Raw genomic sequence first — 17,650 nt, 5'->3', positions numbered from 1 at the left:
TTAAGTAAAATTTTATTTCTAATAAATCATGTAATAAAGATAGATGACTGAATAAAAATAAATATTTTTGTCTATTTTTTTCTACAGGTCAAAACGGCATGTGCTGACATGCACAACATCTGCCTGGGAGCTGGTGATATCACGGCCCCAGAGGATGACATGCCAGAGGATGAGGAGGGGAGTTGGAGGCAGTCAGTGGTGCTCCATGGAGGGACCAGCTGTCTGCCAAGGTGTCTGCCCCTGGAGGAGGGTCTACCCGACCACCATTACATTTAGATTGTCACATTTTAGCACATTTTAATCACATTTTAGCTGTTATTTCAGGGTAATGAAAACAGTTTTAGTAAAGTCATTATTTTCTTCGTCATTTTAAACTTTTTTAGTAACACGGCAGCCGTCAATTGGGGCAGCTGTCGATTGGGTCAGCCCTGCAAACCCTGATGGATGATGTGGTGAACAGTGGAGAGAGGCACCCCCACCCCCCAGATGATGTCCCACTCACAGTCAGAAGACTCCAAGGTCATCTGTGTGGCGTCCCATCCAGTCCAGCAGCACCACCAGGGACTCCTGCTCAGTCACAATTGTATATATGTATATATATGTTCTCTAGTAATATTTACTGTATATCTTCTGTAAATAGTTGTAGTAGTTAATTTTAAAATCTAATTTCAATACTTAAAAATGTTTTTAATAGTTTATTGTAAATACTTGCTTCTCTAAAAATAAACTGATGTCACTGAGAAGTTGTTCTAAGTTTACTTAAATTATAAAGAAGTGATGAAACAGATAAAAGACTTTAAGAACACACCGACACAGCGGCGTAGGAAGCGGGGGGGACCGGGGGGGACATGTCCCCCCCAATATAAAAGCCAGGTGGATATGTCCCCCCCAAAAATTGTACCGCAAAATATTAGATTTTGACATTTTTTTAACTAGCGTGCTTTTATTTTGAAGGCGCAGCATAGCGTTACGTCACTGTACTCCCCCTCCCCTCTCTGAACTGCTGAGTGTTTGAGCACTCAGTCAGCAGGGAGGGAAACGGCGACACAGAAATCAGAAACTTGTGAATGAGGTAAAATAGTCTATCGGGATGCTGCTATGAATATTGCCCATTTATAACGTTTTGTTTTTAGTTCACTTTCATATATAGAAACTGAATCTTTTTGGTTTAGTCATCTTAGTCTTGTACGGAAGAGGATTAGGGCCACTGGAAAAAAAAAGTTAACTGATTTTTACATTTTTTTTTTTTAGTTTAACATGGGGAAAAAAGTCAGAATTCTGACTTTTCTCAGAATTCTGACTTTTTTCTTCTGACTTTTTTCTCAGAATTCTGACTTTAATCTCAGAATTCTGACTTTTTTTCTCAGAAATCTGACAGATGATTAATATTTCTAATCAATTTACAGTGTTTTTATTTTTTTTCGGGGGGTACTTATACAGATACATAAAAACAAGTAGGTCTAACTAAAAAATAACCAGAATATATGTTTAGAGTAAAGATTGACTAGTGTTTACACAAGCACACAATTTCAAATCTGCTGAGCTTGCTGTGCAAGAAAATGTAAAATATACGTATAAAGAAATATAACAGGAAGTACTGCTAAAACATAAACTAAATGTTAAATAATGTAGATATTGGTTTAAAAAATTCTTCAGATTTGGAAATTTGGAAGGAATACATAATTTTGAAATTAATCAACAAATCTGGTATAAAAAAAACAAAAAGAAATAAAAAATAAAAGTTGCACTTTTTTACTTGAGGAATTTGTTGAATAACTTCATAATTATGAGTTTAACTAGTTGGAGGTAATGCTACACTTCTCTGCTTCCTGTCCTGCTCATAAAAGGTAAACATTATAAACCCACCATCCATTTTCTACATTATTTGGAAAACACAACACAAATGTAATATAACAAAAGTATGTTTAAAAACAAACATGTTAGCATCCAGCCATAGCCATGTCTGTTTTAGAGACTAGCTCTCTTCTGCTCCTCCATTAATGAGGGGACCCCTCGGGCACGTAAAAAGTTGCCTAATTCCGTCATTTTCCACCAATGTGTCACTGGCCACCTCAAACAACTCACATCTTTGTCAGTGAAGCTGAGTGCTCCACATCTCTACCTTCATGGTGACCATCTACATTAAGATCCAAAATTCTGAGATTAAAGTCAGAATTCTGAGAAAAAAAAGTCAGAATTCTGACCTTTTTCCCGTATTAAACTGAAATGAAATTTAAAAATCACTTAACTTTTTTTTTTTTTTTTCAGTGGCCCTAATCCTCTTCCGTAGTGTTGGGCTGATCACTCATCCAATATTTAACTGCTAACTTTCTCTAGACGTTTGCTACGCTAGCCAAAATGTTTTTTTTTTTTTATATATCTCATTTCAGTACAATGCCACCACCAACTAAAAGGCTGAAACAGCAGTAGGACTTACTCAGATTTTTTTTAAAAGAGAAACGTCAGTGTGAGTAACAGTCACCTTACACAACTTGTGTTGAAATTAGCCCGATCTGGGCGTGCGTTTAACGAGGATTTTTTTATTTTTTGCGTGGTTTTGATTCGCCGAAATTGACAGATGTTATACCTGCCGCGCTCCTGATCGTTAGTTAAAACCACAGGGAGAATTAATTTTAATTCTTAGCAGCGGCGGTCGCATTGGTTGTGCAGCAGTCCACTGTAAGGGTGTGCAAAATAATCGTCAAATCGATGAATCGTGATTCTAATTTTTGTGATCTACTGCATCGATTCTTGAAGGCAAGAATCGATTATTATAAAAAAAAATGAACAAATAAAATACATTAATGGTTGGCGCACATCAATCAAACCAATCGGAATACAACTTCCAGTCCAGCAGATGTCGCTGCGAATGTGTTGAGGCCTGCTGCTTTGTGTCACAAGCATGTCCGGCCGTGGGATACTGAGACGAGTCATTCGTAAACAAAATATGGAGGAGACTGAGAAAATTCCCCCCCCCGGCTCCATCACATTTCAAGTCAGATGCTTGGATGCATTTTGGCTTTAAAAACAAAGAAGGTAAAAACGAAATTGATATGATGCACGTAATTTGCAAAAGGGGAAATGTCATACATTTGAATGTTTTGATTTAATTGGTTTAAAGGACCACTGAGGCCATGTAAACGGCACTGATTATCCTCATTTTGTTATTTTAAGTTTGATGAATCCTAAGATCTTTTTGTCAGTGTGTCCACGCCAGTAATAGTAATATTTCTGTCCAGTATTTGTTTTCATGGCAACACCTCCAAAAGTCATTTCAATAAATACAGCTATGTATGAATTCAGTTGCTTTCAGTCAGCTGCATCTTTTTCTTACAGTGTTCAGTGAAAATATCGCAATGCATCGCAATATTTCAAGTATTGTGATACATCGTGATAGAATCGCATCGTGGCATGTGAATCGTGATTCGAATCGAATCGTGACTTCTTTGCCAATACCCACCCCTAGTCCACTGCACAACCACTAATTAACCAACTAATTAACTTCTGCACCTTTATTTCCTCAAATAAACTGCTGGCTCCTCTTTTTAGACGATAAACAGGTTAACACAACATTGACAACTCTGTAGTTTTCTCTGTTCTGTACTGCAAACTGGAATTAAAGGCGCCATTTCTACCAAAGGTCTTGACAGACTGGCGACCTGTCTAGGGTGGACCCCGCACCAGCACCTCCCGACCCCACTAAGGGACAGGGTGTACAGAAAATGGAAGGATGGATGGATTTCTACCAAAGGTTGATAATGCGTTTTTGAACCAGATGCTTCAAAGCGCCCTGTCCATAATTCTTCAACACACTGTCAGCTCCCTCTGTCAGTCAACCTATATAAATTCCTTTTTGACCATTATTGCAAGTTTGACAAAATAAAACATATCAAACTTTGCACATGTGTGGCTTAGTGAATTGTTTTTAATCAAACTGAAATATTTGATTTTCTAGTGTGATGCAGACACTAAATATGCTAAGGGTTGAAGCCCTTGAAAGACACCTCCCTTTGCTTAATAAAAGACTCCAGTCATTTTGTTTGGTGATATGCTCACATCTTATAAACAAATGCATTATGTAAATTTTAAATGCATTATTTTTGCAAGACACATTTATAAAGGAATAAAGTAAAAGATTAAATAGCCTTTTTTTTAAGTAGCATACTTAAGATATGTTTCTGTTGAATACGAATCTCAGATTTCCGACATGTGTCCCCCCCAATAGTAAACATATTCCTACGCCCTTGCTCTGCATAAGTGCAAATTAAGGTTTATAAGGTATAAAAGAAAACGCAAGGCATTGCGTTTTAACTGTTAGAAATTCAAAGATGGTTGCCAAGGACTTTAAATGTGCTGCTCCTTAAGAGGATTTATTCCTATTTAGCCATGTTTCATCAGATTAAATACTTTGAAAACCAAGTATGGCAGTGACTGCATCATGGTTGTCAGTGGTTCCAGTGAAATTAATAAAGTGGATAGAAACAGACTGTTTGAAAGCCAAGTTTACACCAAGGCATATTATTTGAAGGAAGTTCAAGTTTTTCAGTTTTTTAAAGTTTTTCCTAAAAGTGGTTTAAAAAAATAATTTGTGCAGAGATGCAGCTTTTAGGTATCTATGAAAAGCATGCGCTTCAATTTGTAGTGACTTTATGAGCAGATATTGGTTCAAATGAACAGTGTGCAAATCAAAAACACTGATTTATATTGAAGAAGTTGAAAATATTGATCATTTCCTGCTCTGGATTCATCATCTCCAGGAAAACTAAACTAAGCAGAAACTGCAGATTAGCTTCAGGTTTAAAGCTTCTGATTTTATTTTATTTTTTTTAGCATTTAGTGATATAAACAAATACATGCTGGAAATGCTTCCAAAGCCTGTAAATATTTCTGCTTCAGGAACAATTTGGCTTTTTCAGCGTGATTTGTAACAAACAGGCAATCATTGCTTCTACATCTCAACAAAAACATCACCAAACCACATTTTCCTTCCTTCTCATCTCTGGCCCCTAAAAAAAACACCCAGTGCAGTGAAATAACATTTGGCAGTTTTACATCAAGTATTCTTACTCTTCAGCAGTTGAACTGTGAGGTAATGCCTTATAAATTAGTTTGGGCTTCTTGTTTCTACATGGGCGGATGTGGTGGGGGTTATTTGTGAGTCTTTCGGCTCTTCGGGGCGTTTATGTCCCTCTTGGTCTTCTGCAGCCGTGAGAAGATCTCTTTGAACAGGGCTTTATACTCTGGCGTGTTCTGGCTCAGCCGTTTGTCCACCTGCTCCACCTGCCTGCTGATCCCCTCCAGCGCCTCTGGGGTGGAGGGGGTCTGAGGAGGCGTGGGCGGGGCCGCTCCGGCCCCAGATGTGGAAGGCTCCGCTGAGATCATGCTGTAGTCCCTCATGGAGGGGTCTCTGGAGACGGGTCGTGATGTCTGCACCTCAGCGTGGCACAGGGTCTCCTCGTGGCGCCTGCACTTCCCCTGGAGCTCCTCGTACTTCTCCAGCAGAGCGTGGTACTGCTCGTCCACCTCCCGCAGGATGGACATGCCCCGTTTGCGAGCTCCGTTGCCTTGGAGGGGGTACCCACCCTGGCGTCTCCCAGAAACGGCAGAGATGGCGTTCAAGGCCGTATCGCTGCAGCTCTTCCGTACCGGGCCCCCCCCTTGCTGCCCAGCTCCTCCATCAGCTCCTTCTCCTCCCTTTTCCTGTCCAATTTCCTCCTCCAGGTTGTCCGTCTCAGGGCCGTTACTGAGCAGCGTCTCGAAGCCGTCCTCCATGTCCCCGATCAGACACACTCTGGACTTCCTGAGCTGCTGCATCTCCAGCAGCTCAGCCTCGAGCTCCTGGACCCGCAGCCTGCAGCCCTCTGCGCCCAGGAGGCGCTGCTCCAGCTGCTCGAACTCCTGCAGCACGGCGGCACACTCCCTCTCCACGCTCTCACGCTTTGACCTCTCTGAGGCCATGGCCGAGTGCAGGGACGATACGATCTCTCTGAGGCGATCATTTTCCGCATCGAGAGGCTGCCGCTCCACCAGGTCTACACTCCCAGGGTTGGCTAGAAGGAAGCCATCCTCATATCTAAAGAAAGAAATATGGTACATCTAAACATTTGGTCTCCAGGTTCCTCTAAAATGGAAAAAAGTTGGAGTCTGTTGTATAAACTGCATTTAAGGCAACATTTGTCATCACAGCTGCCATGCAGAGCCAGATTATATTGTGTGTTACTGTTGAAGACCTGGGAGCAGTGCAGAGCTCCTTGAGGCACGGGAACGAGTGAACGGTCTTCCGCCGCTCCTTCTTCTCTCTGAGCACCCTCAGCTCCTCCAGAGTCCGCAGCTCCTCCACCCGAGCCGTGAGACCGTCCACCTGACTCTGCAGGGTCTCCATGGTGCCAGTCAACCTGAGTGAACAAACAGCTAGGATTAAACTTCCCTAAAGCTCGTTAGGTTCATTCGTGAGGCGACGTCATTCTATTTTCCTTTAGCTGAAATTAGCCTCTGTTTATTGTGAGGGTAGATGCTTAGAAAGAACAGAGGCGCCTATTGAAGGGGTATAATTAGCCTTTAGCTGCCATAACATGATTTGTAAACAAGTAATATCCGATTAACAAAACCTCTGAACAAGAGGAACGACACAAACAGGAGTGTGAAATACCAGCCCTGCCTCAGTCTCTAAAATTCCTCTGAAGGGTTATATGATCATGAGGATATAATGGCTGCTTCTAAGGTTCCCTGTTTCACTTCAGCAGATTAGAACATTTCCTACCACATTGTTGTTCAATATCGACTGAAAAAAAAAAAGTGATGGGTTTTTTTTTTGCATGTTTTAGTTAAAATGAAACTGGTCGTCCCTCATGATGGGATATAATGTCACTGAGAGAAAGCATAAACATACTTTATCGTTTTCACACTTTTAGAGTCTGAATACTGCAGCATGCGTTGAAAACCTGCCCTGCTGGCTTGGCATTGTGTAGATTAGAACCACCTTTTGGGGTTCCTCTCTCCTCGCCTTTACATCCAAAGTGTAAAATGTTTAGTTAATTAATGGAGATTTTTTTCAAAGAACAACTAATTCAGCAAAAAAGAAATTAAAGGCAACAAAATATGCATTTTGCATTCAAGATGAAAAATAGTCTGTCGGTAAACATCTCTCCAGAGATCTTCAAGGTGCAGAGACTTACCTTGAGCTTGTTTGAAATCAGTGAAAAATCTCCTATAAACCACAGTTTGCTTTCCCAAGTTTAATGATTGATTAAATAATAAGAGATTAGGGGGAGGCAAAATGATTGATACAGCCTCTGATTGGTTGTTTTCCTTTAGGCCCATCCCTCTTTCCATCAGTTACCTTCTTTTTAAAGATTATTTTTCAGGCTGCCCTTTATTCGATTATTTTTTTAAGTAGACAGACTGGAAATGGGATTAAAGACATGTGACAAAGTTCAACAGGGTGGGATTCAAAGTTGTGACAGACCAAGTTTCTCTACAAGGATTTGGCTTTACTCCTTCACCGCCACTGCAATGTCCCTCAATCATCTACCACATCCATACTCAAGTTAACTCTCCTCACATAATGATGCAGCCACCACCCTGCCTCACTGATGTTTTCAGGATGAAGTGCAGTGAATTCATCTGCAAAGCATACATTTTTTTATGTTGGCAGGAAGGCATTTTTTGCTGCGAAGGCGATTTCTTTAAGAGATGTGTTTCCACAGCTCCTCCAGAGTTCCTGAGGGCCTCTCAGCTGCTTCTCAGATCTCTGCTTGCCTAACCCAACTGTCTTAAACATTCAGTACAATAAATGTTAAAAACATTAACTTGTCCAGATCATTAGAAGTTTTTCCCCCAAAAAATTGTACTTAAAGGCAGAAGAAGGCAGAGACAGATTCTCTCTTCATCCTGATTCCTTAAAATCCTGTTAAAACCTCAACATGAACCAATAACAGCCTTGTGTGGCCGTCTCATTATGGGCTACAGGAAGATCACCTGTCTATCTTCTGCTGCGAAGCTTTGCTCTCCAGAACCAGCTTCTCATTAGTGATTTCCAGCTCCCGGGCCGTAACGTCCAGCTGCTCGTACACCTTGGCATGCTGCTCGTTCATCTCCCTCAGCATTTCCAGCTGCTTGGACAGGTACTGCCAGATGAAACCGGTTTGGTCACAAAGAGAGGGATCATCATCATCCAGCAGGAAATGCACAAGCCTCTAAGATAAAAAGGTTACAGTTTTAAATCAAACAGAATTATTTCTTGATTGATGATACCTCTATCTCGTGCACTTGCTCCTCATTGTTGATGTACATCTGCTGGAGGGAGTCCTCCAGCTCTTTGTTGCGTTCCAGCAGAGTCTTGCCGAGCTCTGCAGCCAAATGCAGGTCTAAATGTAACCAAGAGAGGAAGAGAAACATCAACACTCATACTCAGTAGAGGTTATGAAGGCACAGCAACTGTAGCTTTGAGAGAGCGGTCGCCGAAGGGAAGGATCGACCTGATTAGAACTATTAAATCTGAAGGATGAGTTCGGTCCATGGGGGGATTCTTAACTATAAACGCTCAGTTAGAGATTTGTTTACCATAAAAACTGTTATTCGTGCAGAAACTGGAGGCGCATCCCAGATCTGACGCCTTAAATCAAAAACGGCATCTTTTGGAGAGCGGAATATCCTCACAGGTTTATTCCCAGAACACGGATATTTCAGAAATCCAGAATTAAAACAACAATCAGTTTATTTGAGGTAAAACCAGGCATAATTATCAGAAAACAATATAAAGGCATATTCTACTTTTCAGTTTAGGACTTATTAAAATAATTAAATAATTGTAGCATTGAAAGGTCCGAACCACCTTTATTTATTGAAAGATTAAACTAAGCATAATACAGACCCGTTCAATAAGGTAGAATATGATCAAAACTCCCTTTAAGTAACTCGATTCATTGAGTTAAAAAAAATTAGATTAATGACACATGCTATTATATTTTTACTTCCAGCTAATAAAAAAAAACCTTGACATTTGAGATTAGAATACTGCATCAAAACAATAGTTTTTAACAAAAATATCGGCTAAATGAAAAGTTTAACTATCTGCTTGCAGTTTGCCTTTTTAAAAATAACTCCAAATATATTTATGGAACACATATTCAACTTAATCGGATGGGCATTAGGAAAACAAGGTCAGAAAAGTAGAAAAGTCAGCAGAAGGTAAAACTAAATATATCAAAAAAAAAAACTTGAAGATGAGCTGCCCACAATGCAGGGCCTTTTTTTTCTTTTAGGAAAGATCTTAACCCAGAAAAGATGTCTGGAATGTACCATGTATGTTTTTTAAAAATATAAAACATTAGCTTTCTGTCTGATGGGGACTGTTGAGAACCACTGCAGTATTCTGCTTCTGTTACAGCAGAGCATCAAATAGCTTGGCTCCATTCCCGCTGAAATTCGTTCATTCATTATTAAAAACAGAGAAAGGAGAACAGATTAGGCTTCAAAGATTAAAACAGGAGTGAACAGGAGGAAGAGAAGCCTGCAGGGCATCCATAGCTGGAGCTGAAACAACAGTCACTCAGACCCACTGCTAAACATGGAGGGAGTGTTTCCTCACCACAATGATGAGCATTGACAGGAACACACCAGCAGATCCTTGTCGTGAATCTCTATATTACCATTTATCACAACACCATCATTATTGAAAGCAGCAGAAATCTTTGAGTTATCATTTCTGCATTTCAGTCTTGCTGCAATCTCCTGTCCAGAGTTATGCAACTCCCTGAAAGAGGAGAACAGCAAGAGAGAATAACAAGTCCAAGCATCAGAGATCTTCTGCTGTGTGGCTCTGCTGGGATGTGTGAATCACACTCAGTCCCCTAGAGCTGCGGTAACACAAGCATGACATCACCTCTACACCACGCCATCTGCACAGATGCACACTTTAGAGGTTTGTGGGATCAGAACCAACACACAAGGGGTTTAACAGTTGCACAGATGTTGCGTAACAGCTTCATTTCTGGGGTAAAATTGAATGAGAGCAGGAAAGGGAAGCAGGGCGATTATGCCTCTGCTCTGACCCTGAAGCCTGAAAGCTCCAACTAAGGAGGGTTTTTTGTCTGGAGCTCTAATCAGCTCAACCAGGAGGGCATTTAATGTCTCCAACCTCAGTTCTGAATAACGGCAATAAAAAAGAAACAGATTTAAGGTAAAAGCAAAAAAAAAAAAAAAAGAGTCAAATCCACCTGCTCTACTCTTCTATATGGATGTGCAATGCATTAATGAGGTGCAAAGCTGCTTTGTTTCTCTGGGTCAGCAGGTGATCAGGAGATGGGGGTGATGTTGAGGACAGCCTGGCAGCTAAAAGGAGGACACATGCACCAGAGCTCCATTACCCCTGATGAAAGCTCTGCATCCATTTAAATCATTAAGGGGAAGCACTGATCTCAGCTGCTTGCCAATTATCCAAGAGCAAGATTCAAACACGCATTTATCAGACAGGGGTTCCACACAGGTCAAATTTGAGGCATGCATTTGAACATTTTCATCAATTAACATTTTAGATCACTTAAAATAAATCGTGGGAAAAAATGTGTTCACCTTCACTGTTCCTGTGCATCAAGATTTCCGCTTTTTCCCCCTAACATTCAAACAATTCAGCTCTTTCACTGTATTAGTAATACAGCTAAGCCTCTAAAACTAAAATGGTAAATAAAGTAAGTAATAAATACACAAAAGAAAACAACTATTCTGAGCAATATACAAGAACAACATTCAGCTGTTCAGATGGAAAACAAAACCACAGTGCAGCTTTCTAGTATTTTCAATTATCTACATAAACTTGCTCTCAATGGGTCAACATTTTGGGATAAACCAGAGGGAATAAAAATATGGGTAATCATTCTGATGCATCTTAGATATCTGAAAATATTTAGAGATATCATAATATTACCAATATACACATCAGAAACAGATATTTAGAGTTTATTTTTTCTCTAATAAAATGGAGAATCTTCCCATGCTCATGTACAGCAGCTAGTGAGGAAGGCCTGAGGCATTGTGGGAAACCAGGGACCCTTTTCCCTTGTGTCCAAGATTTAAAAACCCAAACAAACTGAAAAACTCCTTTGTTCCATGTGGGATATAATTCCTTAACAGTCACAGATAATTTTATGGTTTTTATCCCCTTGGTTTTCATTATTATCCTCTTGTTTTTTTTTTCTATCTAGTAAAATTATGTATTTTTACATATCTAAAATAATGTGGAAATCATTACTTTTAAATGAAAAAACATTGATTTTGAGGTCAGACTCACATACAGGAAGAAGAACTTCTCTATGATAATTTTTTTTTGGAGACCAGTCTTATGGTTATGAGAGCTCACTGGCTTCAGAAATGGAAAACCTTTAAGCCATTTGAAAGCACACATGACCTCATTAACTCACATTTCCAAAAATTAGTTCAGGGTTCGACCCAAATGCTCCTGTAGCTATTCAGGCTGGCCAGCACTCTCACTGTCACTGTTGCATCTGCAGGATTGAGCTTTTCCACAATTTAATTAATAAAGAACTACCTGAGATCTCCCAGCAGCAGCCTGGTAGAGATCAGTATTAAATACATAGCTGGATGTCAGATCCTTCAGTGATGTCATCAGAGGGAGTTGATTGAGTATTAAGGAGGAATGTTTGGGTTATATATATTTACATAGTTTTCAGAGCCAATTATCAACTTTTAAATTTCATTTCATTTTCATGCTAAGAATTTATTGTTAATTGCATTTAAATATGCGTGTTTTAATACAATGTTGTTTTTCTTTAAATTACTATTTATTAAAGACTTTAATTGTCTTGCACTGCAGGTTATTTTACCACCATTAAATCAAATAAACTTAATACTGTTTTTTTTATTTTTTTTTTATAACACTAGATGATGCATATAAAAAGGGGACTGTAAGCAGCACTGCTGGAGCAGCAATTAGTTTAGAATTGGTGTGAAAATTATCTAAATACTAAATATAGTACTAGATATTTTTGGCAGCAGAGGGCCCCTAACTCAATTTTTGTTTTGGGCCCCATGGAGGCTGAGGAAGGACCTGCAGACCTAGATGTTAAAATATGATCGTGCAGCTCTACTTAGAACCAATATCAGAGCTTGTATCTGGACAGGAAGTAAGCAATTATATATACTGCTGTGTAGTTTGATTAGATGATAATGGTGCCTGCCATATCCTGGAAGCATATCCATTACTGAAAACCTGATCTAATGCATTTTCTGTCTGGAAGCTGAGGATGTGTCTCACAGTCTAAAATCCTGTCAAAAAGAGCAGGCCAGAATGCAGCATTCAGCGCCTGTTCAGTGATGGATGGTGTGTTTGGGTGCCAGGATGGAGCTGAAACAGAGGCAGCATTCACTCACTTCCAACAGCAGGAGGATTCTGGGATGCATCACTGACAACCTCACGATATAAACGCACCCATCTATAGATGCACCCTCACCTTGCTCCAGGTCCCGCTGGTCGTACCACGGCTCCTCCTCCTCTGTTACAAACTCCTCCATCCTTCCAGCTCGGAGCATCGGTGAACTTCTCCTCCTCCACCGGCGGAGAGGAGCAGACTCGCCCCCTCCGGAAGTGACAGCAAACAAACAAACAAACAAAAGCACCGCTGCCCCTTAAAGCTGGTGAATGGCTGGAGGGGAAGATGCAGGCAGAGCAGCTGTTTTCTCTATAATCGGCTCCAGCAGCATCCAGGAGACCAAACAGCAGAGATGGAGCAGGTGGAGGACGCCGTTGGTCCTCCTAGGAGGCTGGTTCAATGGGGGCTGCTGAGCAGCGTCCTTTAAAGACGCAGACTGGCAGCGAACGCAGCTGCTGAGGCGTTCAGGAGCCGTGGGAAATTATTATTCGTAGAATTCGACGAATTTCTGTTGGTGGTGTGTGGCGCTGAAAGCGCTCAAAGCTTTGTGAGGATACGAAGGTGTTTTTCCCACTTTACAAAACTTGCAACATTATATTGTGACATTATGTCTGGTCCAAGTTTGACGGTGAATATTTATTTTCACAGCAGTGGCAGAGCGAGAAAATGTTCACAGGGATGGGCTGACATGGGCGGTTCTATACAGGGGCCTACAGGGGCTTGTGCCCTGTAGTACTGATCCTGACACCAACCCCCAACCCCATAATACATATATACTGAAAAAATACTGAGAATATATGCTAGAACAAACGCAGTGTTTGATGGCCCTCTTGGACCAATTTCATTGGTTCTTTACAACTCTGCGTAAACTAAGGCTTAATTATGATTAAGGTGAGAGCTCCAGTTGTATTGAGATACTGTCAGTTTTCATCTGCTAAATGTTAATTTAGACCAAATTTTATTAAAAAAACACTCAAACTTGTTTCATCTAAATGTATTAGGTTTACTATTAGGTTTCATCATTTCATTTACACACTGCTGCGGTGTTAGATCTTTACTCCAATTAAGTTCTTTTAGCCATAAAAACAACAAATGCCTCTACTGCCTGCTTTGGCTCTTAATGGCCTTAATCAGGCAACTGGCCTTGAGTTTGATAACATTTGATCTTTCCTAATCACATTATACCAACAGAAAAATGAACGAGCACAACATCTATATCTTCCAGATAAAACACCCAAGGCCTTTATCAATAGATTACACACTTATTTACACACCAATTTATTTCACCATCATTTAACTGGTATAGTCTAATTGAGATTATATGTCATTGCCAAGAGGCAGGATCAAATAAGACACAAGCGAAAAACACAAAGATATAATTAAAAGGAAAACAAAAACCTATAAAAATATGCTGTCATAAAAAACTTCCTAATACTGACTGAATTAATCTTTCTGTATAATATACACATTAAATGAGTTAAGCAGTAGCCTTCACTTCTTCCTTATAAAACCTAAACACAAGTTCTGTAAAGTGTTTGTCATCTTTAATGTTATTATATTGATGTGCACAATGATTAGTTTGTGTATTTTCTGTAAGTTTAATACAAACAATATGTCAAATTAATCAGGAACGCCCACTTGAGAGTATCACTACAGCCACTCTCTGTTTAAGAAGGAAAAGCTTGTTCAGGAAGGAGTGAATTACATGAACATGAGATTAACAAATCACCTGGTGGGGGTTGAGGGGGGCACAGTGCTGCCCACCCTCTAGCTCCGCCTCTGTTTCAGACTCATCACAGAGGAGCAAGAATTGATCTACTATATGAAAAGCTTCTCAAACACATCAAAAACTCTGAAGTCAATCATTGTTGATGTGTTTTACAAGGAGCACAAAAGAGAAAATTCCTCCATAAAAACATACGTACAGACCCAGCAGTCTGCTGCAGATTAAGAGGCAAGGCTGTCCAGCTGCCAGTGGGGGGGACATCTATGTGTCCCACTCTGAGTGCAGGCTTCAAGTATGGGTTTCATCGCCGTTCATGTGGAGAGGAAATGCTGTCCATCTAACAGACTTGGCCTATGCTACTATCTTCCATCAATGCTGTGAGTTTTAGGCCACGCCCCTTTAGTTCCACAACATCAACATGATACTGTGAAAGCATGACCCTATAATCTCCATGAATCAAATAAACTTAAAGGTTTATGGCTGAGTGTGAGTGTGTGTGAGTGAGATCTGTAATATGTAAGTGTAAGTTTCAAAGTGTTAATTAATATTAACATTAATATATTGGCAGCCTAATGGATTAGCTTTTGTTGTTTTTCCTGCAACCTCTCTGTGTACATATATTAAGCATCTGTTAGTAGATCAGTTATTTTGCATGTTTGTTTGCTTTCTTTGCAGGTTTAACAGTCATGGGGTTGCAAAAAATAATTACCAAACTGGGAGTGCTGCAAGCTGGGCATGGACACTGTTGGGCTGGGATGAGGCCAGCATGCACAGCCTCCCTCAGAAAAGATCTGATGACCAAGCTGGCAGGACCGATGAGTTACGCTGTAATGCCAAGGATCACACCACCGTATTAATGAATTCTGATGCTCTGATCACTTCCATAGTTGCATGTTTTCAAACTTTGGTGTGAAGATATCTGGCCTGAACTCAAGATACCGTAGTTAGAATGCATGCTGCAATTCTAGAAAGAATGACTGCAGACCTTCTAGCCAGCAGTTCATTTGCAGAATTCTTTGGCTTTTCTGTCACGTATTTTAGATCTACACTTTGCCAATCCAAAGAACAACACACTCTTCTTCGACTAGAAATTCAACAGAAAATTAGATTGGTGAACCTGACGAAGTGCCTGTGATCATGGGTGGTTCTAGACTGGGGCAAAAGTTGAAATCTTGAAGTCAATTTTTTTGTTACAATTTTGAGTATTTCCCTCTCATTTGAGTAAGTTAGATAATGTTCCAATAGAAAATGATATGATGTCAAGAGAATCACATGCAATTATCTTTTTATAAGGAGAAAAATAAAAACTCTTTGAAGATCATGTTATTCTTCCGCTCAAATTAAGTGCAAATACACTTATTTTAAGAAATGTTTGCTTTTTTTAAAACTGTTTTTGCAGTGTAATATTACTGATTCTGATTCATCCCTTGGACCAAATAGTATTTCCCCTTTCACAACTCAGTTTAACAATAATTTAGGAATTACAGCCAGGTTCTAGCTTCACTCGTATTAAAATAGGATCACAGTCTGCATACTTTGCTTTGTGACTCAATAATATATTAAATGTTGCCCTTTTGTCCAGTTTTTATATTTACATTTTTTTTCTTTTCTACCCCCATAAGAAAACACTGACCCCTGGCAACCTTGGCACATTTTATGTACCGGTAGAACCATCCTTTCCATGATTCCCCTTAAACTATTGCACCCTGGGTAAAGAGCCAACTGACTTACGTCATTTCTCGGTACTGTATTAAAACAAAGCCTAACTCTGATTAAAAAAAAAAAAATATATATATATATATATATATATATATATATATATATATATATATATATATATATATATATATATATATATATATATATATATATATATATATATATAACTTTAGCTTCAGTAAAACAATATAGGTGAAAACCAAGGTCTAGAATTTGATGGTTGAAGTTTTCACTATCTGCACACAAATCTCACCTCATGTTCAAACCAGAAACAGGAAGTGACCATGATACACCTATACAGTTCCTTCTATTTTCCCTCATGATTAAACTTACTTTTAATTCAACAATTATTATTTTGCATATGGACTTAATTTGTGTTCCATTATGCAATATGCACACTAAGTAATACTTATGTAAATAGGGGTAATAGACCAATTTATTATTCTTCTGCCTGATTTCTTTACAGATTGTGTGAAAGTCTCTCTGCACCTTCAACTCACCTAATGTAGACTGTATCATTTTCTTTCTTACCGATATAGTTTTAAAATAGAATAAAAAAAAAAGGATGCTTATTAATTTTCAAAACTAGACCTCTAAGGAGAACCAAGCATATGGCAATTACAAAATACTACATAACATTATTTCAAACTTTCCCTTTGAAATGTTAGTCGTTAATGTAGCCTACATCCAAAGAGCTCATCAGTTGGCTATAATAGAAACCCTAAAAGTTTGAATATTTTGATAACAATTCTTTCATTTATGATATAATAAAGAATAAAAGCCCTATATGTCTCTATATTAGAGGCTAGTAATAGCTACCAGGTTTATGACATGTAAATAACGGTTAAAATTCATTATAGATTAAAATTTATCTGTTAAATATGCCCTCTTGAGATCTCACATATTTATTTATTTATACAGCCTCAGAACAAAATGACAGCATTTACTGCATAGCTCACTCCTCCTTCCGTGAAAACAGATGTTTAAACATTTCATTTATAGCATAAACTTTATTATAAACATTGAAGAATCTATGTTTTGAGTGTTTCTTCCACACATTCATACAAGTTTTGACTTAAAGAACAAAAAGCACAATCAATCATAATAATTCACATTTGTTTAGTTGTTTCAGCATATTTCAGCAATGTGAAGCCCCTTAAAGTAAAATATCTTTAAGCCTCAACACAGTGAAGTGTAGCATTTTACCAAGATGTGACATCAAACAGTGGGTTTATCCAAATGAGGTTCAAATATACAGATATATACATATAGTTATGAGGTTTGAAATTGCAGCTGAAAGGGACAACATTTAAGGGAGCAGGTTCATTGAAAATTGTTTTAACAAGATGCTGCTGTCCGGCTTTTTAAGGCTGCTATGTAATTTGAAGGATATGAAAAAAATAGGATCCTTAGTGGACATTTCTGCAGATTGAAACCATTTTCATATTTAAAACCTTTAACCCCTTCAGAGCCAAGGTGAGGGTAAACGTAAACAGTCGACCTGTATGACTACAGTATGCTACGTGGCTCAGATCTTTCTCTCATAGCAGGAATTGGCACATTAGTGAACAGTGTAACTATTACACTGAAACACAACATTCAGCAGCGTTCATGTCTGTACTTTTTACTGCCTATTCTCTCAAAGAGAGAGGTTTGGAGCACACCGAGCGAGGATCTGTCATCTTCTTGGTACAGTTGGGATCATCAATGATCCTCTTTTCTCTTTAGCTAGTCGGGTTTTCAACAGATTTCAGGTCGGAGGTCTGAGCTGAGCCTTTTCTGTTTTCTGCTAGTTATCATAAAATTTTTAGTAAACATA

The 17,650-nt window shown here is 39.1% G+C and overlaps 1 protein-coding gene across 1 annotated transcript; it reads right to left on the bottom strand.

Moving 5' to 3' along the window:
- Window positions 1–4,796: 4,796 nt before the first annotated feature.
- Window positions 4,797–12,546, bottom strand: cdr2l (cerebellar degeneration-related protein 2-like). Its single transcript, XM_038282220.1, has 5 exons — window positions 12,468–12,546; window positions 8,254–8,366; window positions 7,978–8,126; window positions 6,231–6,395; window positions 4,797–6,073 (listed from the first exon to the last, which is right to left on the bottom strand). The coding sequence occupies exons 1-5, from the start codon at window positions 12,544–12,546 to the stop codon at window positions 5,149–5,151; spliced, it is 1,431 nt and encodes a 476-aa protein (XP_038138148.1). The 3' UTR covers window positions 4,797–5,148.
- Window positions 12,547–17,650: the final 5,104 nt, after the last annotated feature.

Source organism: Cyprinodon tularosa, unplaced genomic scaffold, assembly GCF_016077235.1.
Source record: "Cyprinodon tularosa strain WSP-4 unplaced genomic scaffold, ASM1607723v1 ctg181, whole genome shotgun sequence".
NCBI classification, from domain to species: Eukaryota; Metazoa; Chordata; class Actinopteri; order Cyprinodontiformes; family Cyprinodontidae; genus Cyprinodon; species Cyprinodon tularosa.
Note: the sequence above shows the minus strand (reverse complement) of the source record. Positions and strands in the feature narration are given on the sequence as shown.

Bases quoted from the DNA above. Each gene is read 5' to 3' on its own strand.
- cdr2l (XM_038282220.1), bottom strand. From the start codon at position 12,546: ATGCTCCGAGCTGGAAGGATGGAGGAGTTTGTAACAGAGGAGGAGGAG. The intron at 6,396-7,977 runs GTGATCTTCCTG...TTGTTCACTCAG, and splicing joins TCGCAGCAGAAGATAGACAG to GTTGACTGGCACCATGGAGA. The intron at 6,074-6,230 runs GTCTTCAACAGT...TTCTTTCTTTAG, and splicing joins GAGCTCTGCACTGCTCCCAG to ATATGAGGATGGCTTCCTTC.